The following is a 27,265-nucleotide window of genomic DNA, read 5'->3' as shown; positions in this document are numbered from 1 at the left end:
TTTAAAGGATCAGGGAAGTTCTTTGATTGCTTAATTAACTTTAAATCTGATTTTCCCCACATTAATCAAAAGCAATTTTAATCTACATTATTATATAACAAAGGACTCACTGTTAGCACAGTACCCAAAGTAATTTTCATGTACAGTAGCAAGTATTACTCAAGTATATTACTTCAAGTAGTAGACAAAATCTTTCCATGTCCATGGTTTTTATCTGGCCTCTAGGTATTTTTTCCTTGTATTATTTGATCTGACCATGGAAACACTTTGTCCATAAAAAGCAAGGAATAACATAAACTGGGGGGTAGAGGGTTTTCACAGTGAACACTATATTCTGATGACCTAACTGAAAAAGAAAATTGTCTTTGTCTCCTTCATAAAAGCGGATTAAAAATTAAAAAGGCATATGCTTAATGACTTTCTTAGACTGCAGGGAAATACTCTGTTCCCCCAAACCAAACCTCAGGCAAAACAGCAAACCATTTCCAGGAAGCTGAGCTCAGCTGAAAGGAGATTGTCAGACGTTTTGAAGTCATTAAAACAACAGCTCATAAATACCATAGAGATGAGCACTAGAGAACTCTGCATGAAGCTGATCTACTATAATCTGTCTTCACTTTATTGATATCATACTGTTTGGCCCTTTCTTGGGCAGAGAAAAAAAGGTAGATATTGAGGGGAGCCCACCAGGGACCTTATCTTACTGTAAGCACAATACCACAATTACAGTCCCACTTTCTGTTCTGTTTCATGTGGTTGGACAGTAAAGCTACCTGAAAAGAGCTGTGCTAAACAAAACCTGCATGAGCATTCATGGTGCTTTTAGTGCTGTATGCTGGGCTCATTGTTACTTCAATTCATAACACAGCTTATGTTATTTAAGCAGCAGGACAAACATCAGAATGTGAGCACTTAACCTGAACTTAAGCATGATGAATATTTTACATTGAGAACAGAAATCCAGGCAATCTTAAACAGCTGCAATATATGCTGAATTATTTTACTTTGTAATTAATCTTTTATTATCATCAGTCATCTTTCAGCAGGAACCATCTTTCATGCGCAGCAACAGCCATACAAAAATAGGAGACTACAAAAAAAAAAAAAAAGCCTTAAGCCCACAAAGGGAGAAAGGCTGTAATTCTCACTCACTTCTGCTTCGAGATCAGTTCCCCAAGCAAGATTATGGAAGGATGTCCAGTGTAAGAAAAGAGATACAGGATTCATATGTAATAGAATCTTGTATAAAGCTGTAAGAATTTGGCATTGAGTTTTTCTTGTCCTAATACAGACCCATGGGGCAGATTGCTTACATATCCCACATTATAGTGGTGTGCTATTACAGCTTTCAGAGAAGATAAGGAGGTTTTTACCTTCAGGTCTCAAACTCTAGAGCACCATTGTATACCAAACTCTAGAGAGCTATTGAAAAAATAAAACTCATTGTTGATTTGCTCAAATTTTCATTTAGTTCCACATCAAAACTTAAATGTTTCTAATCTGAAGTGCCAAAATAAAATACTTCAGCATTTAAGTGCCTGCTTTGGAAATTATTATTCTGTGAGAAATAATTTCTGTCTTTTCTTCTATTTCAAGAAGAAATGCAATAATATTTGAATTTTGCTTAAGATGGAAGTTTTCATTCTTGTTCAGACTTTTTATGTAATTTAATTCTGAAGGTGTTTGAATTGAAACAATGGATATTCGAGAGACCAAATTCCTTCTGCAGTGCACAGTCCTCTGGGGGTTTTCCTTCTGATTGTTATCAGTGGTCTTTTTCAGTTACAGGGTATATAAACAAAAGGAGCTATATTGTGCTAATTCAGATATCCTTCTTATCCAATATCCTCCCTCTCACAGAGGCCCTTAGTGCATGCCTAGGAAACAGTGTAAGAAGGGAGGAAGCACACAGCTTCCAACAGAACATTACCTAGAAACTTCCTGTGCCAGACCATTATAAGTATTTTACCCTTTTTATGTAATAGTTACTGTTCTGTAACAGAACTTTTGTCCTGCTTTGAGTTATTTAAAGCATTGACTGAAGAATCTTTTCAGAAACATTTTAGAAACCTCAATACAAGATATCCAGTCTCCCTGTCCAAGTGCTTATTTATGATTTCAAAATACCTCATAATATGTCTGTAAAATCTTACTTTTCTTGGCAAAAACCTTGATTTCTTTCTCCCTTGCATTATGTTTTGTTCATACGCCTACATCTGTTTCTCACTATAGTTTCTTCCACTTTACCTTGTAGACCAAACATACTGACTGACCTGTGGCTTGTGCTCAGAGTTAATTTTATAAGGTAGTGTCACATTTGTGATCTTAGCATGATACTGTGCATCTGGGAAGAAAACTTCATCAGTATTTATTCAAAACCAACTAAAGTTGGTAATGCCATTAGAGGAGTTGGTGCAAGGGGAATGGTTTGTTTGGGGTTTGTTGTCTGTGGGGTTTTTTGGGTGGCAAACCAAAATAGCAATCAAATGCAAATTTTGCTTGAATTTGGCAGTACTGAGATGTGTATGCTCTGTCATGTCAAATGAAATAAGCTGGTCTCCTCATGTTATACCAGGATTAGTGGAAGCATGCCTATAAAAAAAAAAAAAAATCCAGTTTAGTATCTAGAATTAGATAATTCTCTTTTGAATACTGTGTTTAAATATAACACAGTCTTTATACAAACACATTCAGGCGCTCAGCTATTTCATGGGGGAAAAATTCCTGTTAAATAGGAAACCACAGAAACCCATCATGTCTTCATCTCCTTAAGATCATAAGCTTGTAAGACCCGCAGAATTCTTTTTAGCATTCTTTTTTTTTTTCATTTGCTAAGAAAATAAATCCTTTTAGTATCATTGGGAGAACAAAAATTTTGATGCTTAGAACTTTATTAGCAACTTTTTCCCAGGTAGCTTAAGACCAGGGAATTGGGATAAAATCCTCTTTTTTATTCTTATTTTCTGTTGTTTAGCTATATATCTATTCCTAAATTTATTTTACTATAATTTTGATAATTGTTTCTACTTAAACACAAGGGGTTTTTATTTCACACATTTTACTGAAAATAATAATTACGACATCCCCATAAAAGTAGGTTGAAACGATTAAAGGGAATGGTCTGTAAATGATTTCACTAAAGCAGGAATTGTTTCTGGATTAAGTGGGAACTCCCAGGCCAGGTTGGATGGGGCTTTGAGCAGCCTGATCTAGTGAAACGTTCTCCTGCCTATGGAGGAAGGCTGGGACTAGATGATCATTAAGGGCACTTTTAACTTAAGCCATTCTATGATTCTGTGGAAGTGGAACTGAAATGAAATGCTGAAGTGTAAGTACCTTCAAATGTGCTTTGGTATCACTCAGTCTGTAGTGCCCTCTGGTGAGAATGTAAAGAATTCTCAAATGCTTCCCTGGATGATAAAATCCATGCAAAAATTGAGCCATTTTCCATGGCTAGAAGTAAGGGATAAAATATGCATATTTTAATACTTTTAGATTTTGGCATAGTGTGCAGAGTAATGTATAACTTATAGGCGTTTTTCACTTCATAGAGGCTATTTGAGATAAATTTTGATTCTTTTTTGCCTTTTTTTTTTTTGTTTGACTGTTGGAAGGATCTCTGTTTATACTTTTAGTTTGGTGCAATAACTGCTGCTTGAACTAGCTCTGGTTTTTCCTTAATTAGACTAGTTTCCATTTTTTACTACTTGATTTCTCATGTCTGGTTTCCTTTGTTTTAGGGAACCTGTGTGGGGAAAACTACCTGTTATTTATCCTTTTATCCTTAAACACTTCCATGCCAGTATTTCGATGTTATTTTGGTACAGCATTGCCTTTTTGTGACTGTTCTGTGTTCGCTTCTGGAGATGAACAATATTTGGATATTTTGTGGATTATGAAATACAGGGAAAACAATTGAAGAAAACAGCTTGTGGACACACCTTCACTATCTCTGTGTGCTTCACAGAAGACAGCAGAGAATAATATTTTGAATTTTAAATTTTTATGTACTTTTTGCAGGTGTATGATGATGGAAAATATGTGTATGTGGTAACAGAACTTATGAAAGGAGGAGAACTGCTGGATAAAATTCTTCGGCAAAAATTTTTCTCTGAACGAGAAGCTAGTGCTGTTCTGTTCACAATAACAAAAACAGTTGAATATCTCCACACACAAGGGGTAAGTTTTCTTCTCAGACAAAATGTTTTTAGCTATTGATATTCCTCTCTTTCAGAAGCATACAAGATGAACTTGTATCTTGATACATTCTTCTGTGTGGTAATTAAGTAGTTTTTCGTAAACAATTACATTGCAGCAGGAATTTGTGTTGAAATCAAAACTTTCCTTATCAGCTCTGTATGTGTTCAGATAACTGAGATGATGCAACTGTTTCTGTTGTTCTTTATGCAGTCTATCAGCAGTTCTTTGGAACATAGAGATAATTACTAACAGAGAGGATATGAGGGGAAGAAGGTCCAGGAAGAAGTGCTAGGCCCAGTGCTGTGGTATAGCCATGGGACCTAATGCAACTTCAGTCTTGTCCTGTGATATACCCTGAAAATTTATTTTCTACCTGTCATACTTGTAACTCTGACTTCTTGCTTTTGAAGAACATGGTTTATGACTTGTAACTCCTGTGCCATAGGGTCAGGAATTTGTAGGAGACAGAAAATTAAGACTTTGGGAAATTATCTTGGAGACAGAGGAAGTAGTTCAAATATAGAAAAGGACAGTGTGACAATTGCATGGCAAGAAAGACAAGTTGTGTAGCATTTTTAAGTAAACAAGAAAAAGGGGATGGAGAAAAAGCAGAAAATAAGGGTGCAAGGAAAAAGTCAAGCTGCTAATACATGTTGTTACTCAAGATGCTTTTTGGAACATATAGTACTCAAATTATTTTGAATAACAAAGAATTCAATACACACTGTCGTGGCTGGAAGCTCTTATTTCAGAAGACTTATTATTAAAGTTATCTGGTATCTCATTCTGTGATTCATCACTTTCTCATGTGTGTGTGGTTTGGTTTTTTGAGCCTGTGTGCACAGATTATAGTCCTTGGCCAGCAGCACCCATGGGAATTATGATCAAACCTTGATACCTCTGTATGGAAATACAGATAATAGAATAACAAATCATAACTTGGTTCATTCTTGCCACATGTGGCTAAAAGGTGCTCCAGAGTCCTTGCATCAAGTAAGGGATTTTAGGGGTTTTAGTTTCTTTACTGTAGATATCCATAAATATTGGCATTTTAATTTGTATTAGACCACACACACTTTGGAATGTTTGCTTTTGTAAATTTTCAAGTCTTCTATTAAGTACACCTCCACATGAAAGCTGGCCACATATGTTAATAGTGGGCACTTCAGTAGTCTAATTCTTTTTTGGAAGAGTCCCTCATATCTTCAGTGGATTTTCCTGTTGAAACTCCTTTGGACACTGGAGGAGCTTATTTGAATATGGTATTAGGTAATATTTGGTTTGACAGTCTCTGCATCTGTGTGAAGTCTCCACAACCCTTCCCAGGAAGAGTTTCCTCATGGACATTCATAAGATACTTCTGAAAAGAGAAACTAGCTAAGCAAGGAATGAAATGCTGAAGTAGTGCTTCCAATACTCACCCAAAGCTTTCTAAAAGTGTGAGGGCCAACATACAGTGATTAAGGATTGGCACAAGAGACATCATAAAATAGATAAACAAGAAGTGCCATGTCATCTTGGAGCAGCAGACTTGTGAATGCTGATAGCTAATTGAGACTGCTGATCAAAAGCACAATGCTAAGAAATAAAGAACTGAAAGTTCTGCATGTCACTTAGCTCTCTTCTGTTGCTCTAAAATAAAATGTTATTTCTACACAAAATATCAACATAATCTAAGCAATCTGGCAAATTTTTTAAAAAACATTAAATTTTTAAATATTTTCAAAATTTACCTTTGGGAAAACAGCTTAACATAGGAAGGTGTTTCACTTATTCTTTGACATAAACATTTTGGTTGCTTGGGAAATAGTGTTTTAATTTGAATTGCACTGCTACATTTACTCGTCCTCCTACTTGAGCCTTGCTTCCCCATCTTCCAAAAAAAGCATTCAACTCAAGCACACTGTTCTGGAAACTGCCAAATCCTCAGCTATGTGCTGCTTCCATTGCTCACTTCTTCCTTTCTACCCCTTTTAGAATCTGAATTAAAAAACCCCCAAAACATAAACAAGATTAAAACTGGGGGGTTTTTTATTTGCTTCTTGGAGCAGTAAAGGTTGTTTAACTTATTATTAGGGAAAAAAGGTAAAAATCAAGGGCAATCAGGAACTGATTCTCCCATATACTGACATCTCAAGTCAGGATGTTCCCCTTAAGACCTACTATTCCAAGTCAAATTCTTTAATATCATTTGTATATTACAGCTTACAAGGTGCTTATTTTCATAATATTAGGTACTTGGTTTGTTAAATCTGAGAATTGAACGGGATTTACATGCTGGAGAAGTCTCTGCTAAATAGACTTAATGTGTTAAATGGCTTGGCAGTATGCATGACCCTCTGCACTCTTACCCCTCAGTCTCATACTGCTTTCCTGAAACCCTGCTACATTTGGATGAGTGTGTTAAGCTTCTGATTTCTAGATATCACTTACTTGCAGAAGTCTGGGGGTATCTTCTTGTTCTAATGTGATTATGAAATATTTCACAATCTCTTCTGTTTTAATTTAACCATGAAAAGCTGTGTTTAACATTAATGAAACACATAGCACAACAAGGAAGATAAAGGCCCTCATGTTCTGCTTCAATACTTAAAGGAGGACACTTAGATTCACTCTGCTGTCTTACAGTGGTATATACCCTCTTCTTTAAAGAGAGCAAAATCTCTGGAGGCTGGAGGCTGACTAGTCTTGTGAAGAAAATATAGCAGGTTGTCTGATTTCAAAGACTGTCCTTGTGCATTCCAGGTTTTGTTAATGCTTGTTATAACATAGCTTCAAATTCTGCCAGAACATTGGCAGCTTCTCCAGTATTGTCAGGCATTTTACATCTCAAGCCCCTGCAAAAGCAGATACTTGGGAACCCTTACAGGCTTTTTTTGGTACGTGGGGATTACTTCTTTTATACTTTGTTGGGGTTTTTATTATTATTATTAAAATTCCTTCTTATCAGGCTTTAAGTGTTTTTTTTGAGATTAATTCAGAATGTCTAAATGAAAAGAATGGAATACAGAGTTACTCCATTAGTAACTAGTCTGTGGTTGCATAGCAAGGTGGCACATCAGCAGCTATGGGCACCCCTGACTCCAAAAGATATTAGAAACCAAAGGTTCTGATTTAAAGACCCTGGTAGTTATGCATGTTAAAAAGGAAATATGTGATTCAGCCATTAGAAGAGACATCTGGAACTGTCTGAATAAATAAATTAGAGAGGTGGGGATGTCTGGAGGGAGTTTTATAGTTGAGAATTTCCAAGTTAGAATTCGTGTGCTCCAGACACCATGGAGCATCAAAACACTGCAGCTGATGGTGGAAGCTGGAACTCTGGAAACTGAGCATGCTGATGGGAGACTTAAAATTAAGTAGCAGAATTGCCAATTAAAATAAAAAGCTTTTCATGTGTTTAACTTTTTGTATTTAATGGTTTCTTTTTTTTTTTTTTTTTTTTTTTAGGTTGTTCACAGAGACCTGAAGCCTAGCAATATTCTTTATGTTGATGAATCTGGTAATCCAGAATCAATTCGAATTTGTGACTTTGGCTTTGCGAAACAGCTGCGAGCGGAAAATGGTCTTCTGATGACTCCATGTTACACAGCAAATTTTGTGGCACCAGAGGTAAAACCCAGGATAGTTTATATGCCTTCTATATTTTACTGGGATTTTTTAGCTAGATAGATTTTTATTTTGTTGTTGTTCTTGTGTAACAAGTAGAATCACTCTGTAAACAGTAAAAATTTGAAATTTTACCATTTTTATAGCATAATCAAAGCATTTCTAAGCATTTTTTTCAGAAAAAACATTTGTCTCCCTCAGGTTTTAAAGAGGCAAGGTTATGATGCTGCGTGTGACATATGGAGCCTTGGTGTTTTACTTTATACCATGCTCACTGGGTAAGGGTGATTATAATTTGCTTTGCTATAGAACACCAAACCAATGCAAACAAAACCAGTAATAAATGTAGGCCCACTGTTGCAGATGTTTCTATTAAAGCACTGATTAATCTCTGGAGTTGAGCATATGCTTCACCTTTAGTAAAATCCAAGTTTTCAGGGACTGATGTGAAAAAAATCTTTGCTTCTAATGTCTCCTATATTTTAGGGTTTTAATTTCTGCTTTAAGGTGATATTGCACTAAGAACTTATTGTTTCATGTGAAAATTAAAAGACAGATTAAGCAGCATATATATTGAAGAAAATATATGTTGCAAATACAATTACAATGCATTAAAGCATGTTTGTGGGCAAAATCCAGCCACTGAATGTTTGTAGTGATTCAGTTAGAATATAATAAATGCAATAGAAAGGCATTTGTATATGCAACAGAAATGAATTGTATAAAAGCTTATAAGGAATTCAGCTATAGTTCCAGAAGTTCAAATAAAATCTGTTTAGCAGATGCAATAGCAACTATCTTTTTATGCTGGGTTATTCAGATTGCCACTTTGGTTAAGAGTTAGCATCATCAAAGATTTTTGTATTTTAAAATAAATAAGCGACAAACATACTTGGTTTAAAATGTATCTATTTTTTGGTTGGGGGCATTCCGATAGCAAGAGTATGTATAGTCAAGCAAGGAAAACTGTTGCACCTTTCTTCCTCTGGCATTAAACAAGCATTTATTCTTTCTCAGACATTTAGATTTACAACAGAATTGATTGGTTTAATACTCTAGAATATGAAAGCTTAAGAAATACTTTCTGTTATTCAGGAACCACCAGTATTTGAACTGCTATAGGAAAAATCTGCTTTTCAGACCAGATACAAAGGAAATACATGCAATAAGAACAGAACTATAGTCAGTGCCATGTATTTTCACGTGTTAAATAAATTCTTTTTACAACTGTTTGACTATTGGTTGCCTATAATTATGTTGAACTTGCAAAGAGATTTATAATACTGAGACCCAGGTTATGGAAGTTGCTGACATTGAATTTTTTTGGTTAAATAGCTACACTCCTTTTGCAAATGGTCCTGATGACACCCCAGAGGAGATTTTGGCCCGAATAGGAAGTGGAAAGTTCTCTCTCAGTGGTGGTTATTGGAACAGTGTTTCAGACACAGCTAAGGCAAGTATATTTGCCTTTTTTCTGGGGGGATCAGGGATGGATTGCAATGTAACATTGTTGATTATAATGTATATATTGTATCATAGGTGATTGGCTAAGTTCCACCCATTGTTATATTAAAATAATGATCTAATCCCTTATGTGCCTAGAATTTTGTTTCCTGTTTTTTATCTGTTCATGTTTCAGCAGTCACTTGCATGTAGGGGGAAAGAACAGGTGTGACTTACACTGTAGTAGTTAACAGCTGTCCTTAGAAATATAGTGTATTTTATCAGTATTCACACACACAGTTATCCATGGTGAGAAGTGCTTTGATAAAACTTCATGTGGAAGCATGACATTCAAAAATCATACTGGTAGTCTAAATCATGATAATGAAAACCAATGAGGTATTACATTTTTGAGAATTCTGGTTTTGACAGCAAATAGACTCTTAACTTCAGTTTGCCATGTCCTTTATGCTCCTTTTATATGGATGCTTAAAATGCTAACATTTTCTGTGTTTAATTGGATACCTTCCTTTTGTGTTACACTGTTAGCATTGCTGGGTGGTTTTTCATTTGTTTTAAACTGACATGATGAACATATTTTTATACCTCTAGAATCTTTTATAGTTTTGAACTATTAATCTATTTTAAAGTTGAAGTTCTGCTGTTATTTCCATTGACCTTTGTTGACAGGACCTTGTTTCAAAAATGCTTCATGTTGACCCTCATCAAAGACTGACCGCAGCTCAAGTTCTCAGTCACCCCTGGATAGTTCACTGTGACCAATTGCCTCAATACCAGCTGAACAGGCAGGATGCTCCCCATTTAGTGAAGGTAAGTAGATATTTTTTCAGCTTGCTGTTTAGCCAAAATCAGTGTAAACAAAAGGAGTTTTGTTTTTAAGGTTGGGGGTAGCATGTGTTCTTATAAATACTGTGAAAAAGTTGTTACAACTGGATGTTGCACTAAGCCATAAAATGAACTTGGAATATTTAATAGGATTTAATGTGAAACCACTTAGAGGTGATAAATCTAATACATTTGAAAAAAAAATTAATTTTCTTGTGTTTGAAATCTCTTTGGCTTACTTATACTGGAAGGCTTAAGTGCTTTTAGAAACCAACCTAAATCATTCTTCTCCAAGTGAAAAATGTCAGGTGACTATAGAGGAGCTGTAAAATCGTTTGCTAACTTTACAGTTTCAGAGGAGGGTACTTGCCAGTAACTGAAGGAAAACAGAATACTTTGTGATCACAGTAAAAGCTGAAGAGAAGTCAAAAGGGCAGTGGTAATTACTATGGTATCACACTTTGCACTCTGTCTGAAACAACCTGGAACTTTTTCACTTTGAACAAGAAGAGGAAAATCAAAAATAATTGAATTCTACTTCTTTGTAGTCAACCTTGTTTTCAGTCCTACTTTCAAGAATCTCTTGTGCAACATAAAAGGGATCTGAAGAATATAATTAACACTGTCTCTGAGTCAGCTATTAAAAAGTTCTAGCATCCGAAGCACAAGTGGGAAGTGGGGGAGTTCTATCCCACAGCTCACAACTTTCTAAATTTCTTTTAAATTAATTTTATGTGCTGAATAATGTGGGTGATTTTAAAATATTTTGTTGAAAACTGAAATGGTTATGTAAGTGATAAGCAGAGTCAGTTTACCAATGGGATTTCATTTACCAGCCCTTTCACACAACATAGTGATAGAACTTAATTTGGCAACCTAGCTTATACCTCCTGGGTTTGACTCTAAGCAATGTAAAACTATTTATTACCCTAAAAAACACTCACTCCTAACGCTGCTAGGACTTGAGTAACGCAGTAGTATGTTCCTTAGCATGTAGATTAAAATAGACTGAAAGTTAAACTTGTTCAGAGTTTCTGGCATTTAGCACTGCTGTAGTGTGTGCATCACTCACAACGTACTCTTACTGTTCTTTTCCCCTCTACTCCACAGGGTGCAATGGCAGCAACTTACTCTGCTTTGAATCGTAATCAGTCACCAGTTTTGGAGCCAGTTGGCCGTTCTACTCTTGCTCAGAGGAGAGGTATTAAAAAAATTACCTCAACAGCCCTGTGAAATGACCTCAACCAGACACTTGGTACCATGGCATAAGATGATAGCACAAATCATGGCGACAGGTAGCACATATCTGACAGATACCTGCAAGCACACTCTGTCCCAGCTGGTACCTATAATGCTGCTGCTCCTGCTGCTGCTACTGCTTTCATCTACTCTCGCTTTAAATTGTTGATGGCAAGTTACTGATCTTACTGGAGCTGCAAATGGAGTGACAAGTGGAGACAATGAAAATTACCATGTTCGCGACTGAGTAAACCAGAAGAATTACAAATGCCACCTCTGTCAAAAATACACTGAATAAAGCACTCTGCACCACATAGCATTATTTTTATAAGGAATATTTTTTTTGTCCCCTAAAATATTCTTTGTTACAGGTCGAGATGGACAGTTTATGTTAAGCACTTGACTTAAACAATCTGTTTATATTAGCACTATACATTGTGCCATCCAACATTTTGTATGTTTTTGTAAACAGTTCACAAGCAGTACATTTCCGTGCTGTTTTCTTTAATGTATACATGCCTTGTTTTACGTAGATATTATTAATCATTATGACAAGTAAGTCTGATTAAACAGTTCACCTGGATTAATCAGTATTGTTGGACAGCTCTAAAAGAAGCCTGACTGTTAAACAGCTATTGAATGTAATACTATGGATAAGTAGTTTTCCTTGCCTATGTCTTTTCTACATTTCTGTGTTTTTGATGCCACATGTCATGTTAGAAAATGTAAACAGTGAATCTCTCACCATACTATATACCCTATAGGTAATGTAACCCAGAGAAAAGATAACTTGCTCCATATCTCACTGTCTTTGTTACCCCTCCCTTCCCTTTTAGTCTCTCCCATCTAATCTCTGGACTCAGGAATTATTGCTAAATACTTTCTGATAGAGGACATTTCTATATGGTTTATTCTTATAATCCATTGTTAATATTTTATCTGTATTCTATGACTTTTGTTTAAGCTGTAAAGGAATCGTTCAGTGAATGAATGTTGGCATTATAGAAGAAAGGCAACATTTGAAGATAAAGCAAAACATATTGGTCACTAATAAGCAGCAGCCTGCAAAGAGTAGATTTAAACTGCATTCATTGCAGTTGCAAAACTGATGGATCTAATGTTTTGTCCGTTACTTTCTGACAATTTTAATTGACTTCAAAAGCAAAATGAGGGGCAGGACATAAAGATCCGTTTGGTTAGAAAAGGGTCATGCTAATTTACCATGAAAATAGTGTCATCCCAGACAGGTAGGATGAAGCCAATCAGAGGGAACATTCTCACTGTTCCACAGATGGAGATGAGTTGGTAATGAGGGTGGAAGACTCACTTTAAATACTGGTATAAACTTTTAATATTCTTGGCCTCTTGGTATCTAAAGTAATTAAAGGTCCATCATGATGGCTTGTCTTGAAAAGATGAAATTTCCCAAATGAGAAGGGGCACTGGAATGTGTTTGAATACAGTGAGTGTTCCATTCCACCAAAATTACAGGCTGTGTAAAGTCCTTCCAGATATCAAATGACCGTTGGGAATTCTAGCTTCAATAAAATATGGATCTGGGTGAATGGCTGTTGGTGAACAATGCAATTTTGTGTTTTGCATAAGAAGATATTTTCTTGGCTTAGTGGTATTAACTTTCTTTTATGGTGATTAATTGGCTAAATTCCCTGAAATCATCAGTGATTTGTTGAAAAGAACAATCATCTTTATGACACCACAGATTTGCTATGAATTAGGAGTGTTTCTTCTGCCAGAATTTTTGAGTTCCTTGGGGAAGCTTCCTTTGCTAGATCTGCAAAGGATCCCACTTTTATTGCCCTTAAATTTTTTGCTAAATATTTAATCCATTATATAATTGTGAAGAAATTTGTTTTATAAACAAGGATTCTTAAATTAGCCTAGCTCTCAGAAATTTGAAAACACAGCTCTTCCCAAGCAAACAGTATTTTTCCCTTACTTGGTGCTCTAACATAGTTCCCTTTAGCTGTACAGATGTATCTACCCTTCCTTCAAGAAACATTTTTAGGCAGAGGCAGAAAAAGGCCATCATCTTTTTTTTTTTTTTTTTTTTTTTTTTTTTTTTTTTTTTTTTTGACAGTGTCAGCAGTTCCAGAGGAATTTACCTCTCAAAAAAATGTATTTTTCAGCTCTCTGAGCAATTTTAAATCAGGCTTCTCAAAATCTGGAACTACTTTCTGGTGGCTTTTAAGGTATTAAGTAGAAGATTGTCATGTCTAGTCAACCAAATTATCAAATTATTTAAATGCTGTTGAAATAAAAGGATGACAGTACTTGCCAGTGTGTCAGTAATAATATTTCACTTCAGGAAGGAGTTTCTACTCTGTTCAGTGTGTGTTTATAGGTACCTGGCAAAGAACAGACCAAAAAGAGCAAATGTTAAGCTGCCTCACTATTGGCAATATCCATATTAAAAGAATATAAAAATACTTTCAGTAGTTTTATTGTACCTTATTTTGTGGTCTTCAAGCTCATTAGCCAAATAGTGAAGCAAAGTCAACTCCTGCATTTTATGTATCTACACGCTCAAGTGAGCTCTTAATTTAGTCTAAACTTTACAAATGTTGCTATTAAGTCATGTATATATATATCAGCAGAGGATGAACATTTTAAATTGTAGCAGAACAGGAAAATTTAGCACACCCTAAGCTGAATGTGTTGAAGTCTAGGTCCAGTATATTTTTAACTTACTTTCTAAACCAAGGTATAAAGGGCCTGCCTAATCAGGGAGGTGTATTTTACAGCCAGGCATGGTCTATGTACCTTACTTCCTGGTTTGGATCTATGTTCATGACTTACACTTTTTTTTTTATGTTTTTATAGCTGCAGTTGTTATAACCTGTAAAGAAATCCACATAATGCTTCTCTGAGTCTCAGCACTTTTCTGTTAGAATGTGAGTTTATGACACACTGTGTTACGTGCATTGCTGGACTGCTTCTTGGTCTGCAAAGCATAGCAAGTGACTCAGAGGGTCATAGAGGATAAAAAAGAGAATGCAGATACAGGTGATTTCTTCTGTGTGTTGACCATGTCTTGTTTTAAATTTTTTTTAGTGTGAAATTACCATTTACTGTGCTTGAGAGCATGAGAGAACAGAGGGAAGAGTGTAGTTGCAATACCCATTAGATGCCGTCTATGTCCAGTAATGGCAAAGTTCTGTGTTCATAATCACTGTAACATTGAGTAAAACTTAAAAGGAGTTTTTTAAGAACATAGTTAAAACTTTTTTTTCTGAAGAGACAAGGCCATAAGAAAATAGATTTACATGTCTGGGATTTGTGTGTATGTGTGTGTGTGTGTGTTTTGCTTTTGTAAATGTGGTGTTACCAACTAAAGCTGTGCTTTTCTATTACTGGAAGGAAAGGATTCAAAGTGTGCTGGCCCTTACTAAGCAGCAGTGGTTAATAGATGAATTTTCACTATGAAAATGATGTAAATGATTAGCTTTATCTTGATACTCTTGACCTAATCAAAGGGAAGGTGTACTTATGAGGGATGTAATTATTTTGCAACCTAGTTGGGGGGGGGGGGAGTCTACTTAAACAATTTTTAAAAAATTACAAAATCACAGATAAAATATTTTTCTACGATTCTATACAATCATACTTTATACTAGTTTTCTCAGCATGGCATGTAAGTGAGTCTAAGGTACTGTTCCAGGAAATCAGTGGTTATGTACCTTGTTCTAGACCATTACAATAGCATCTGTTAGATGCTTGGCACTGCTGTCATAGAATGAAATGCTAGTTTAAAAAAAATTAATTGTACTGAATACTTTAAATGATTGTTTTATTCAGAGTCTGATCTAAGAGATGTTCCAATCATGCTATTAATGTGTAATTAAAACTGTTCCAGATGTAACTATGAACAGTTTTGGAAAGTATCATTGCTTGTTTTCCTGTCTAATGGCAGGTTTTGTAGTCTTCAAAAGAAATTGAAATTTCTACTATGAATAAACTTTCAAACATCTTAAAGGGTTGTTTGTTTGTGTAATCATTTGTTCTGACCAGTTACAAAAGTCATTGCTTGTTCATCACTAACTCTGAACTACCTTCACAGCACCCTGAGTGTGCTTTGCCAGCCAGAAGGGATTTGTAAAAAGCAGGTGTCCTGACATTGCAGGATGTTGAGGAAGGTAAACATGGAGACAAAGGAAAAACTCCTGTTCAGCTGGTGCTTATAGACCTGATCTAACATACAACAAGACTACAGTGCAGGGATATTGTATTTAAAGACCCTGTCAGATTCCAGTCAACTCTAAAGTACCACTTAATGGGAGGCTGCTAAATAACACTGGCAATGCCTGCATTATTCTGGACACTGAAAATATGGGCATGTTGGACAATTAATGCACTTTGTAAACATTTCAAACATAATAATATATGCAGAAGCACTCCATAAACAACAGGCCTATGTTTTAGCAGCTCATACAACTTGGAAGCTTATGGCTGTGATTCTTTTTAACCTTGCAACCTTGAAAAGATGAGATTTTTTAAAGGTTGCATAGTGTACAAAACATTACAGTAATTGTGATAGAGGATTTATGAGGAATGTTGCCAGAGGTTTTGCTAAGTGTACCAGAAGAAAGGCATCGGGTAACATGGAGGGGTTTGGTAATGGATATGGGGCAAGGGTACTATGATTTCCTCAGTGACATTCATACCTGGGATCAAAGGTGTGCATAGCTGTAGCCCTTTGTTCACACAAGGCTTTATGCTACCTGTCTAAAAACATTTTTGAATTTATTTACAAGTAAACCAGATCATTTGTAAACCTCCAGAAACTGCAAAGGCAGAAAGGGGGGCTGGTATACCAAAGCTCCTGCTGTCAGCCTTCCTCACCTTCGTGCCCTCCGATTTACAGAATCATAGAATAGTTTGGGTTGGAGTGGAGCTTGAAAATCCTCTGATTCCAATCCCCTGCCTGGCAGGGACGCCTCCCAACAGAGCAGGGTGCTCGGGGCCTCATCCAGCCCTGCCCTGAGCACCTCCGGAGATTGGGCATCCACAGCTTCTCTGGGCAGCCTGTGCCAATGCTCACCTCGCACAGAAAAGAATTTCTTCGTAATGTCTCATCTAAACCTACTGTCTCAATTTGAACCCGCTGCTCCTTGTTCCGTCACCACGAACGCCTGTAAATAGTCTTGTCCCATCTTCCCTGGCAGGTACTGCGGGTACTGGAAGGAGTTACCCCTAACACCGCTGTCCCCGAGCGCTGTGCGGTGTCCCGGGGCTGCCTGGGTGCGCACTGCCCGCTCCTCCTCCTCCTTTTTCTTGCACTCCACCACCGAAGGCCGGGCAGTGCCCAGGCGGGGCCGTTCCCGGGGCCGTTCGCGGGGCCGGAACGGGGAGCGGGCCCTGGGCGCGTCTTGCGCCGCTGGAGTCCGCCGGGCCGCGGGGGGGCGCTGTGGCCGGATCGGCGCAGCGGCCGGAGCGCAGCGCACGAGCCCGCGCAGCCCCGGCCCCGCCGCTGGTCCCGCCCGGAGCCGCCGCCGAGCCCGAACCGCCGCCCCCGCCCGGAGCCCCTCCCGCCGCCCCTCCCGCAGCCCCTCCGCGGCGGAGCTTTCGGCGCCATGCCTAAGAATAAAGGTGAGTCCCCCTTTCCCTTCGCCGGGCCCGCAGCGGCGCGGCCGGGACCGGGCGCGGTCGCGCAGGGCAGGCCCGGGGGCCCCTCACGTGGGCGCCGCCGGAGCCCGGAGCCTGCGGGCGGAGGGGCCCTCCCGCCAGCCCGGCGGGTCCCCGGGCCGGTTCCGCCTGCCGGGCGCTCGTCGGAGGCCGCTGAGGCCCGGCCGGGAGCGGGAGGCCCTGCCCGCGGCTCGCTTGTCAGGAGCGGCCCTGCCGAGAGGGCGGCCGGGCCCCTCCGTGCCCTCGCTGGGCAGCGCTGCCGCCTCTTCCCTTCTTTCTTACTCCGGAAAGGAAATGCAGAAACCGTGAGGGAAGGGAGCAGGAGATTTTAACAGCGGGGCAGGTATGAGCTGCTATTATGCTCTTCGTGAAGAGCATCTAATCCTCTTGCCACGTGTGTGCCTTTTAGAAAGGGCAGTTTCACTTGGAGGGTAAGCTTCCTCTTGACTATTTCAGGGATTTCAGCAGCACAGTAACTGAAGTTATTCATCTGCTCTTGAAGATTACGTGCATCAGGCTATCCCACCGTTATTTTTGAGGTATTTGGTAGCTGGGATCACAGAAATTGAAAATGGCCATCTTGTGAAAATGATTTTGAAGGCTCCTGTCACTCCAGAGCAACCAGGACAGCTTAAGCAGTGGAGAGTCTAATGTTTAATTACTTTGTTACTACCCACATAAAAAATTAGACTTCAAAGTCAGCAAAAAAACTAGATCTGGGCGGGATACTTAAAATAGCCATATAGAGTACAAGTATAAAAATCTTCATAAGTCTTTAAATTTTTTCACTTACTGTATCTAAAGACAGTAACACCTGCTTTTTACTTCTCCCACTTAATTTAGGCAAAGGAGGTAAAAACAGGCGACGAGGTAAGAATGAGAATGAATCAGAAAAAAGAGAACTGGTCTTCAAAGAAGATGGGCAAGGTGAGTTTTTAACTATAGTATGGCAGTGTCATTGTTTTCAGTCAGGTACTGTGACAGAATAGAGAGAGGTATTCTTATTGGGGTTATATTTGAATTCCAAATGACATATTAAATGTTAGAGAAAGGCAGTAGGAGAAGGGGAATTCTCAATATCTTCACTGGTTAAGAATGACGTTTTCCTCTTCTTGACCTGAGTGCATGCAAACAGCACTTAAACATTTCGTAGAAACCTCTTGATAGCTTTGTGTGAGGGTCTGTGAGCAGCTGGCTTAGCAGATGTGGTTCAGTTTTGCCAGCAGTTGTCCCTGGCAGAACAGTCCCACTTTCTGTTCTGTATGGACTGTAAGATCTCTTGGACCCTTCCCTGAGCTCCCTGAAGTCACTGATGTGGCAGAGCAGCTCATCTCACTGTTCTGTCCCCTGATGGTTTGGTTCAGCTGGCTCCTGGGCTGAAGTCTAGCAGTTATTAAAACAGGAGCAGTAAGTGGGATGCTGTCAAGTGAAGTAAGGCACAGGAGAGTTCATGGGGTATGACTGGGATTCCCATCTGCCCTGCCTTTGGTGACAGTGAGCTCATCTCCCTTTCAGCTCACCCAGTCTTGTGTTTCACACTCTGATGGTTGCTCACATAATGTGAGTGCTTTCCTAATAACCAATTAATCAGTTGGTTTGTTAGAAATATGGGAAGGGTACTGATTTAAATCACTGTAGAAGTGCCACTGAACAAATTTCTCATATTTTGTGTTGGTTGTAAGCAGAAAAAGAGTTTTTTTTATTATGTACATCTGAAACTTAAGATCCCTTACATCTCCCAAGCAAAATCTATTTAATGAAACATTATTCTCAGTTATGAACAGTCTCGTGGTTCATTGGACTATCTAATTTGTGTGAAGCTCTCCAGTATGTGATTTTTTGTAGCTTGGTGAGGGAGAAGATTAAATACCTGGTGAAGAGATTGAGAGTGGGGTTAGAGAGGTGCTTCACAGACCTCTGCTGAAGTTTGCTGTTTGCCTTGCAGACAGTGTCTGATAAGGGTTCTGTCCTTTCAAGGACAGAGGGGTGTTGTCCCAGAGCCTCTGCAAGAGGGATTCAGAGTCTCACTGGGTGGCTATACAGGGCATGCAGCTTTCTCCTGCCTCAGTGGCAGCACTGAGGTGTTGTCCTTTAAGACAGGTGCTGTGATGTGGTTATATACTTTCATACTCTGTGTGTGACTCAATAGCTCTTAGATTTTCTATAGCAAACATTTGAGAGGGAACACGGATGCAACCAAGAAGGAGCAGTGTTTGAAAATGTTAACATCAACAGTGATACAAAACTGTGATACATTCAGCAGCCTGTGTGGGTGCTTGAAGCTCCTGTCAGCAGTTCATGTTTGATAAAATATTACAGCAGAATTGGGTTACAGTGGAAAAGTTATTGGTTGTGTCTTGAAGCTGGATTTGTTCAGAAGTTTTTCTCTGTGGCACTTTGGGACGTGACTTAGCGGTGGACTTAACCATACTGGGTTAATGGTTGCGCTTGCTGATCCTAAAGATCTTTTTCAGCCTAAATGATTTTGTGTTTCTGTATGTTACAATCTCTTTCAGAATATGCCCAGGTGATCAAGATGTTAGGCAATGGAAGACTGGAGGCATTATGTTTTGATGGTGTGAAGAGGTTATGTCATATTAGGGGGAAGCTAAGAAAAAAGGTAATTCTGAAGCATTGCAATAGAAAAACAGTGACCTTATGCATGATATGTGATTGTAAAAATTTACATATGTAGCTTGTTACAAAAATGAATATTTCTACTGCACTTAGTATTTTAAACAACTTTTTTGATAGTAAACTAGTCTGTCCTTCTGTTTCCATTGCTGGCACAAGCATAGGCAATGTTTGGCACTTGGGTGAAGCTCACAGTTGAAGGGCTGCCTTTCCATGTCTATTTTTCAGGGGAAGGTTTTTTCTGCTCATGAAATACAAGCTTTTCATATTCTGGAAAATTATACATACATAAATAATAAAAATCTCCCTAATTGCAGATGGAGAGCTTGGTGACTATTTAGAAAATACACCTCCAATGCCATTGTTTCATTGTCCACTTCATCAGTTCCCAAATTATTTCTATTGGAAGCTAGTCTGCAAAGATTTGTACCTTCAGGGATGTCAGGCGTAAGTGTTGGCATTCTTAACTTTGCCATCTTCAGATGGTGTCCCCTCTGGCCCATGTTAGGTTTTACATCTTCCTCTCCTCTGCTGGTGTGTGGTAAGGAGAAGGTCCCTCAGTCTCTTTCCAGTGAAAGCAGACATTCGCTGTCTTCATTCTGAATTGTTCTATTTTTTGGACAGCACTGAATGCACATGTCTTGGGATCAGTGTAAGCAGTGCTATAGTTGCTTGCAATAAGCTGTTGAAGGTGGTGGAGAATGTGCATAAATAAACACTAAGTGCTGCAGAATTAGTTTCTTGCTACAAAAAGCACCACTTATCTGCTCCTTATGTTTTAAAGAAAGGAAATTCCAACTGAAATTAGTTCAGTCTTCAAAAAATCACATAGATTTTTTGAGCTCACATAGAACGACTCTACATTTAAAAACATATCCTCTTCTGCAGATTTCTGGTTAACATAGTTTCTAGAAACAACTCAGTTCATTTTCTTGTGCTCTTCACTGTTCTTGTCCATCACCCCCTTCATTGGGTTTTCCTTTAATTTTTGCCCTTGAGGAGCTCAATTCACAGAGTTCTCGACTGGTGCCTTGATGCATTCTTTCTGTTTTCTCAGATGTTAAGGCTTAGTAAACACCCTGTTGGACAGAGGCTCTTCAAAGAACTTTGATTACCCTGTAATAGCTGCATAACATGTAAAAATAACTATGAGTATTTATGACCTTAGATTTGCTGTTTAAACATTAAATTGGATATTTCTCGCATACTGGATAGAAAATGAAGGTGGTGACTGTAGTGAAAAGTTTATATCTCTCCATAAATCTAAACATGCAGTTTGGTTATTGTGTTATACAACAGAAGTTGAATTTTTGTAACACATGTTTTCTCCTTCAGGTCTGGATAAATACATCTGATATTATATTGATTGGCTTAAGAGACTACCAGGTAAAAATTCAGTATAATATACCCCTATAAGGAGTATCTTACAAGTAACTTTATTTACTGTTAAATAGCAGTAGGTGTTGTGAGGAAATTCCTGTCTAACTTTGCATTTGTATTTAGTTATGCTAAATCATGATTTTCAGTTTCCTTGTACTACAGGAAGATTGTAATGAGTAGACAAATTCTGGTTTGACTTGTTCTTCTAAATTGCACCAAGACTTTGTGAGTGAAGGTGCTTATTGTCATCAAGCTTGACCTGGTTTTTTTCAGATGTAGCTGTTTGGTGCTTGCATCCTGTAGTACAAAAGGAGATGGAGTCAAGTACCAAACATTTTATTGTGATAATTAGAATTGTTGGTAATCAGAATTTTGGGTCCTTGATGTTTAGGCTTGTGCCTGAAGAGGGAAATTAATCAGTAATTAGTTTGTACTAAAATTTCCAAAAATGGAGTGGCGTAACTTTATGTAATATAAACAGTGATGGGAAACAGTTCTCAGGTTTTCATTAGGTGAATGCCTTTCATAAATGTTAGTGTTTGCAGCAGTTGTTGAAGATAGAGTCTGCTTCTGAAATGTGCCTTAGGTTTATAAAACATTTAAGATCCTGTCAGTTACTGTATATAATAAAGTACTTAAAACTAGGAATTTCTTGGTTTTGACTTCACCAAGAGAAATGTAAGCTGGATATTAGGAAGAAGTTTTTTACGGAAAGAGTGACCAAGTACTGGAATGGCCTGCCTGAGGAGGTGGTGGAGTCACCATCCTGGATGTGTTTAAAAAAAAATAGATGTGGCACTTGGTGCCAGGGTTTGGTTGAGGTGTTAGGGCTGGGTTGGATTCAATGAGTCTCTTTAAGGTCTCTTCCAGCCTAGTCATTCTGTGGTTCCTGATTGACCTCAACACCTCACTATGTGTATTGTCTGAAGAAAGGTTAATTTCAAAAGGCATGGAACTGAACTTGCCAAGTTGTTGAATACTCACCATTTCTCATTTGTCTCAAAATTCTCTTTTGTCTTATTGCCCAGGGAAGTTGTGGATGCCCCATCCCTGGAAGTGTTGAAAGCCAGACTGAGCACACTGGTCTAGTGGAAGGTGTCCCTGCCCATGGCAGGGGGTTGGAAGTAGATGATCTTAAGGGTCCTTTCCAATCCAAACCATTCCATGAATCTATAAATTACTTGTAGTTGGAGATAATTAAGTTATCACTCAGAAGAAATGAAAGTACTCCAATGTGTTTCTTCACATTTAAAGGAACTGGAGGGGAATGAAGAACAAGATGTTCTTCTACAAATATTATAGGTGTTAATCCACTGTAGATAATATAGTTGTTGTAAGTAATGCAGTCTGTAATAGTTTTATTTTTCCTTCATAGATGACTAATACATTCTAATAAATTCCTATTTAGGATAACAAGGCTGATGTTATTCTAAAATACAATGCAGATGAAGCCAGAAGCCTGAAAGCATATGGAGAGCTTCCAGAACATGGTAAGAATCTTTTCACTTCAAATTGGAAGTTCATGTTGGATAAGAATACTCAGTCTGTCTTGGCACAGTGTGAGTGCACTCCTTAACTTCTCTAAATTCCTTCATAGCTAAAATCAATGAAACAGACACATTTGGTCCTGGAGATGATGATGAAATCCAGTTTGATGATATTGGAGATGATGATGAAGATATTGATGATGTAAGTAGTAAATGTGTATTTTTATCATATGCTTGAAGCTCTCATCTTTAGCAAGAAGCCGTTGTTGTTAGTTCTACAGTGAGGAGTACATGGATGTTGAGGATAGCTTTGCTCCTGAGGGACAGCCTCAGGAAGTGATGTGGTGCGTTCATGTGCCAGCTTTCTGTCCTCTCTCCTGTCCTACAGTCATTCCTGTGCTGGCATGTAAACCCATGGGACACTTGGTGTCACACTGCTAAAACACACACAGAGAGCAGTCTGAAGGTGCCTAAAAGAAAATCAGTCATTTGAAACCTCCCCAGTTCCTCTAGGTTTGACAGCCTCACTGTCCCACCAGAACTGCAGCAATAATTAAGGAATTTGGTTTTTAAAAACAAAGGTTTTAAGTCTCAATTTTTCTTTACATAAAAACACCAAAAACCTGCATCCTAGTAGTTTTTCTAAAATTAACCATAATCTTGACTGTCACAGTCACTAGTGTTACTGCTTACCACTAAGCCATAGTAATTGGTCATGCACACTCTGAAATTATAGTAGTAAAATTGTTACAATTCAAATTTTACAGTAAATTGCAGAAGTGGTATCTGCTGTGCAATGTTTTCTAAGTTGATGCACTTTAATTTACAGCTGAGAGATGAATGTGTGCAGGGTCAGCTGGCTGAGAGGATAAGTAGTAACTTACTGAGCCAGTGAGTTAACTTAATTGGATAGACTGTTCTAAGAATACTATTATGCTTTAATTCTTCATCTTTTTAGTCCTCTCTCTGAGTTGATAATATGACTAATTCTTTTAAAATGCTTCTTTTATTCTGACTTTTTTGGGCTTATCAATATATGATTCATTAGATCAAGTATTTTAAAAATATCAAACTGCTGAGGAATTTTTCTTCAGATTTTTGAAAATTTCACTTTGGGCCTGTCAGTGGTTGAGCTTACTGAAGATTTAGCTCATTGAAGCTAGCAAAACTAGTACTGCATGCTTTTAATATTGAGGCTATTGTAAGACATCAAAGAGGTAAGTAGCTGTAGGACAAATTTGCAAACTAATGGATCTATGTGTGGGGTTAAGTGAGAAGCTATGATTGTTTTTAAGCTTTTGTCAGGTCTTCAATAAAATATTAATATGCTTTAAGGAAGTAAAAGATGTAAAGAAAAGATGAGTAACCTCTCTGAGGATCACTGTCATGTTTCTGGAATGAAGTGCAGTTTCCAAGGTCATTGTTAACAGGAGGAATTTGGTGGAACCTTTCATTTGTTTTTTGTATCAGAAGGACGATTAGAAAGTCACTACTTAGGGAAGTGATTCTCAAATTTGGTTTTATTTTCATTTGTGAGAATCATGAGCTAATTTATTGCTGTTCTAGTGATGTATAATTGTATTGCACATACAATTCTGGTTATGCAGAATTGCTCACCTGCATGACCATAGAATTGTCACAGAGCTGGTGGGGACAAAAGCAGGGAGCAATTGTTTGTGTGTTAGGAAAACAAGGGATGAGCTGAGGCAAAACAGGACTGTGCTAAGTTCAGGAAGTCTCCTGTTGAACTGTAAAAATAACTTTAAAAAAGAGTTGCTTGATGAAAAATACACTTGAATGAAATACATGGTGTGGTGTTTTTGCTTTTCAGATCTAATTTGGAACAGAGGTTTACATTCCAACTTTTTTCCTCCAAGGATTGTTCTACATTGTTACTTCGATTATTTCTTGGGTGACGTCCCTTACTTTTAAGAAGACTGAAAATTCTCAGTAAAGAGTGTAGTTTGTTACATCAAAAGGATTTATTTTCAATGTTTGTTTTAAAGTATTTATATTTCTTTAGAAATGGATAACGCTGGATTATCACAAAGGTTCAATGACATGCCACAAATATTTTGTCTCTTCACCAATTAGAGCTTTTATCTCTGGATGTGAGATACAGTGACATGGGCTGTAAAAGACTGCATTTTTCCCTCTTCTGCTTTCATCACTACAATTCCAGTTAAACTTGTATTTTGAAATAAAAATTGTTTACCCTGTAATTATCATGGATTTTGATTAAAGGCAAATAACCCAGTTCAGATTAGTATCAAATCATACTATGCAGTGTCTGTCCTTATACCCTTGCCTTGATGTTAACTTTAAAAAAGATTTTGATAATATAAGAGGAAGGCAGAAATCTGCATTTAAACTCACAATGCATGATGAATCTGCTTTTCGTGTCTAGTAGCATGCTGCTATTTTTATACTGATTTTGATAATTAAAAACACTCATTATTTCAAAGATGTCAATTTTCCATGGTGGAGGGAGGGATGGGAGAGGAGTAAAGATGAACAGTGAGCAGCATCTCAAATTTGCAATTTTTTGGAAACTGGTTGGAGCAGTGGCCAAGCTGCAGCTGCAGACGATGAGCATTGGGTGGCACCCGACTGAACAGGGGAGACAAATGCAAAGCCTTCGCAGTAGGGTTTGTACTGAAAAATGCATAAAATAGGTTTTCCCCAAAGTAAATGCTTAACATTCTTGATATGTTAAACATGTAGAATATTTTTACATTATATAAAAGGTTATGTTAAAAGTAGAGTTTTATTTTAATCTGAAATTCCATACATTGTAAGGTGCAACATAAAAGCTTATGTGAACTTTGAGTAACAATATAAATAAGAAAATAAGTTTGTGTCAAAAGTAGAAAGAATCTTCTCATCCAGAATAAATCAATGAAACAGACTACTGGAAAGATTCTTGTCCACCTTCAGACTGGAGGAGTCAGTTGAGAAACTGAATAAAGACTAACATCATCATGCAAATATTATTTTGTGGTAGCCTTAGTGTCTTTGTCTTTAATAATGTATTTAACAACTCTGAAAGCAGGTTAATGGAAAAATTCCTTTTGTGCCATAAAGATCTGATTCTTGACACTTGTATTCCTTATACAGTCTTTTTGGTATGATGTAAAGTGACTACCCCAATAGATAAAAACAAAATGGCTTTAAATACAGAGTGGCCTCTTTGCTTTATATGTATTTTAAGAAGATTTAAACATCCTGGGCTTGTGTAAAAATGTCTTCTCTTTTTCTTTCATTATAGTGTCTATTTTCCTTTCATGGATCAGGTACTCTGCTCTAGGAAGAACATTTTCTTAGTATTAAGTAACTATTTCATGGATTTTAACTATTTGTTGTAAAAATTTGGTAAGTATTAAGGGAAAGATACTACCAGTACAGCATTCTTACTCAACTGATCTTAAATGTACCAATTTACTGTCTTTGTATGTCTGTAAGGTTCAATTGTGAAGGAACATAAATGGTGTAATGTTTCAGAATAAGGCTTATAAATCACTCCTAAGTTCATTGGTTTCCTCATTGTATTCAGCAGGCTAAGCAGCTCTGAAAATGGTTAAAAGCTCTCAGAGTTCCTGAGGTGTGTCCTTTCAGTTGTACCAGCAGGAAGGTTAGTGATTAAATTGCAGAAAATGTGTACTGAAGATTCAGGTATTATGGGAGCTGTACTTGCCAATCTGGTCTTCTGTAAGTGAAATGTAAAGGCATGGTCAGTGGTAAAGGGAAACACGTACACACTGCTGCTGTAGGGAGCCTGCAGTTCTCAGTATAACACAGACTTCAGCTGGGGGTCAAAGATGGAGCTGGTTCTGTCAGAATCGGTTCTGCTTTGTCCTGAGGTTCCTTCCACTCTTCATTGCTCCCAGGTTCTGGCTTAACCTAAACTGCAGATTTTAAGGAAATTCCTTCCTTAACTAATAGTTTCTTCTTAGTGCACCAGCTTAACACCCTTAGGTTTCTACTCATAAGCTGGGCTGTATTGCCTTTGTGAGTACCCTTGGTCATCTTGTTTCTCTGTCCTCTGCTAAGGCTCCCTTCACAGTCCAATCTAGGCAGCTTGATATCATTCCTATTGCCTTTTTTTCCTTTGGGGTTGGAAAAACAGCTTGCACAAGAAGCTGTCTTTCCTATGTCTCTGTTCAGAGAACAGTGATAGAGCAGCAGCTGCCAGCTAGAGCATTGCAAGGTTGCTGACTCTAAAGCTGTGAAAGGCACTCCATCTGTAAAAGTATTTCCTAGATAAATTTTTAATTATTCTTGTGTGAGAATTGCAGCTGGCTTTTTTCCCTAGAGTGCAGAGTTGAAAGCAGGGATGCAAAAATTATTCTCCCACAGCTAAAATACAATCTTGGTATTCTGTTTCCCAGTTCAAGGTTTTCTCTGTGATTAACATTTTGAAAAATTATTTTTGTCCATTGTTACAAATCTTGTCTCTTCACCTTTCAATAGGGGCAACTGTACATTTGCTTGGAGATCCCTAATGCTTTTCCACCCTAATCCTTAAACACAGTCCAATACAGCAACTGAAAAAAAGTGTATGGGAAACAACCTCTTGTTCCCTTCTCAGGAGGAGGAGCTGGTAACCCATGGCTGCTGAGCTCTGTGCCATTTATTTGTTACTGCTGATAGGCTGTGTCATGGCTGTGCTCTGCATGTGCCAGCGTGCACATCTGAGCTACTATGTGCTAGTGCCACACAGATATGTGATACATGCCATAAATCTCGTGTATATGGTACCATATTATACACACACACTCTTAAAT

At 37.9% G+C, this 27,265-nt stretch overlaps 2 protein-coding genes across 6 annotated transcripts in view; both read left to right on the top strand.

Annotated features, from left to right (window-relative positions):
• The window catches only part of RPS6KA3 (ribosomal protein S6 kinase A3), a 74,281-nt gene extending 58,950 nt beyond the window's left edge, over positions 1-15,331 (top strand). For all 5 annotated transcript variants that reach the window (XM_030234361.2, XM_050970876.1, XM_030234360.2 and 2 more), the window contains 6 exons: positions 4,021-4,179; positions 7,651-7,812; positions 8,011-8,087; positions 9,145-9,262; positions 9,943-10,083; positions 11,209-15,331. In XM_030234361.2, the coding sequence (XP_030090221.2) occupies positions 4,021-4,179; positions 7,651-7,812; positions 8,011-8,087; positions 9,145-9,262; positions 9,943-10,083; positions 11,209-11,331 (780 nt within the window). In that variant the 3' untranslated portion in view covers positions 11,332-15,331. The remainder of the gene's footprint in view (positions 1-4,020; positions 4,180-7,650; positions 7,813-8,010; positions 8,088-9,144; positions 9,263-9,942; positions 10,084-11,208) is intronic.
• Positions 15,332-16,782: 1,451 nt separating this feature from the next.
• On the top strand, positions 16,783-26,012 carry EIF1AX (eukaryotic translation initiation factor 1A X-linked). Its single transcript, XM_050976079.1, has 7 exons — positions 16,783-16,944; positions 17,824-17,907; positions 19,497-19,600; positions 20,950-21,000; positions 22,403-22,484; positions 22,592-22,683; positions 24,313-26,012. Exons 1-7 carry the CDS (start codon positions 16,929-16,931, stop codon positions 24,316-24,318), a joined length of 435 nt encoding a protein of 144 aa, XP_050832036.1. The 5' UTR covers positions 16,783-16,928; the 3' UTR covers positions 24,319-26,012.
• Positions 26,013-27,265: the final 1,253 nt, after the last annotated feature.

The sequence above is a fragment of the Serinus canaria genome, chromosome 1 (assembly GCF_022539315.1).
Source record: "Serinus canaria isolate serCan28SL12 chromosome 1, serCan2020, whole genome shotgun sequence".
NCBI classification, from domain to species: Eukaryota; Metazoa; Chordata; class Aves; order Passeriformes; family Fringillidae; genus Serinus; species Serinus canaria.
Note: the sequence above shows the minus strand (reverse complement) of the source record. Positions and strands in the feature narration are given on the sequence as shown.

What these genes read in the sequence shown, in the direction of transcription:
- EIF1AX (XM_050976079.1), top strand. An exon ending in GGGGGAAGCTAAGAAAAAAG is followed by an intron (nt 19,601 to 20,949) that starts GTAATTCTGAAG and finishes TTTCTCCTTCAG; the next exon opens with GTCTGGATAAATACATCTGA. An exon ending in TTGGCTTAAGAGACTACCAG is followed by an intron (nt 21,001 to 22,402) that starts GTAAAAATTCAG and finishes ATTCCTATTTAG; the next exon opens with GATAACAAGGCTGATGTTAT.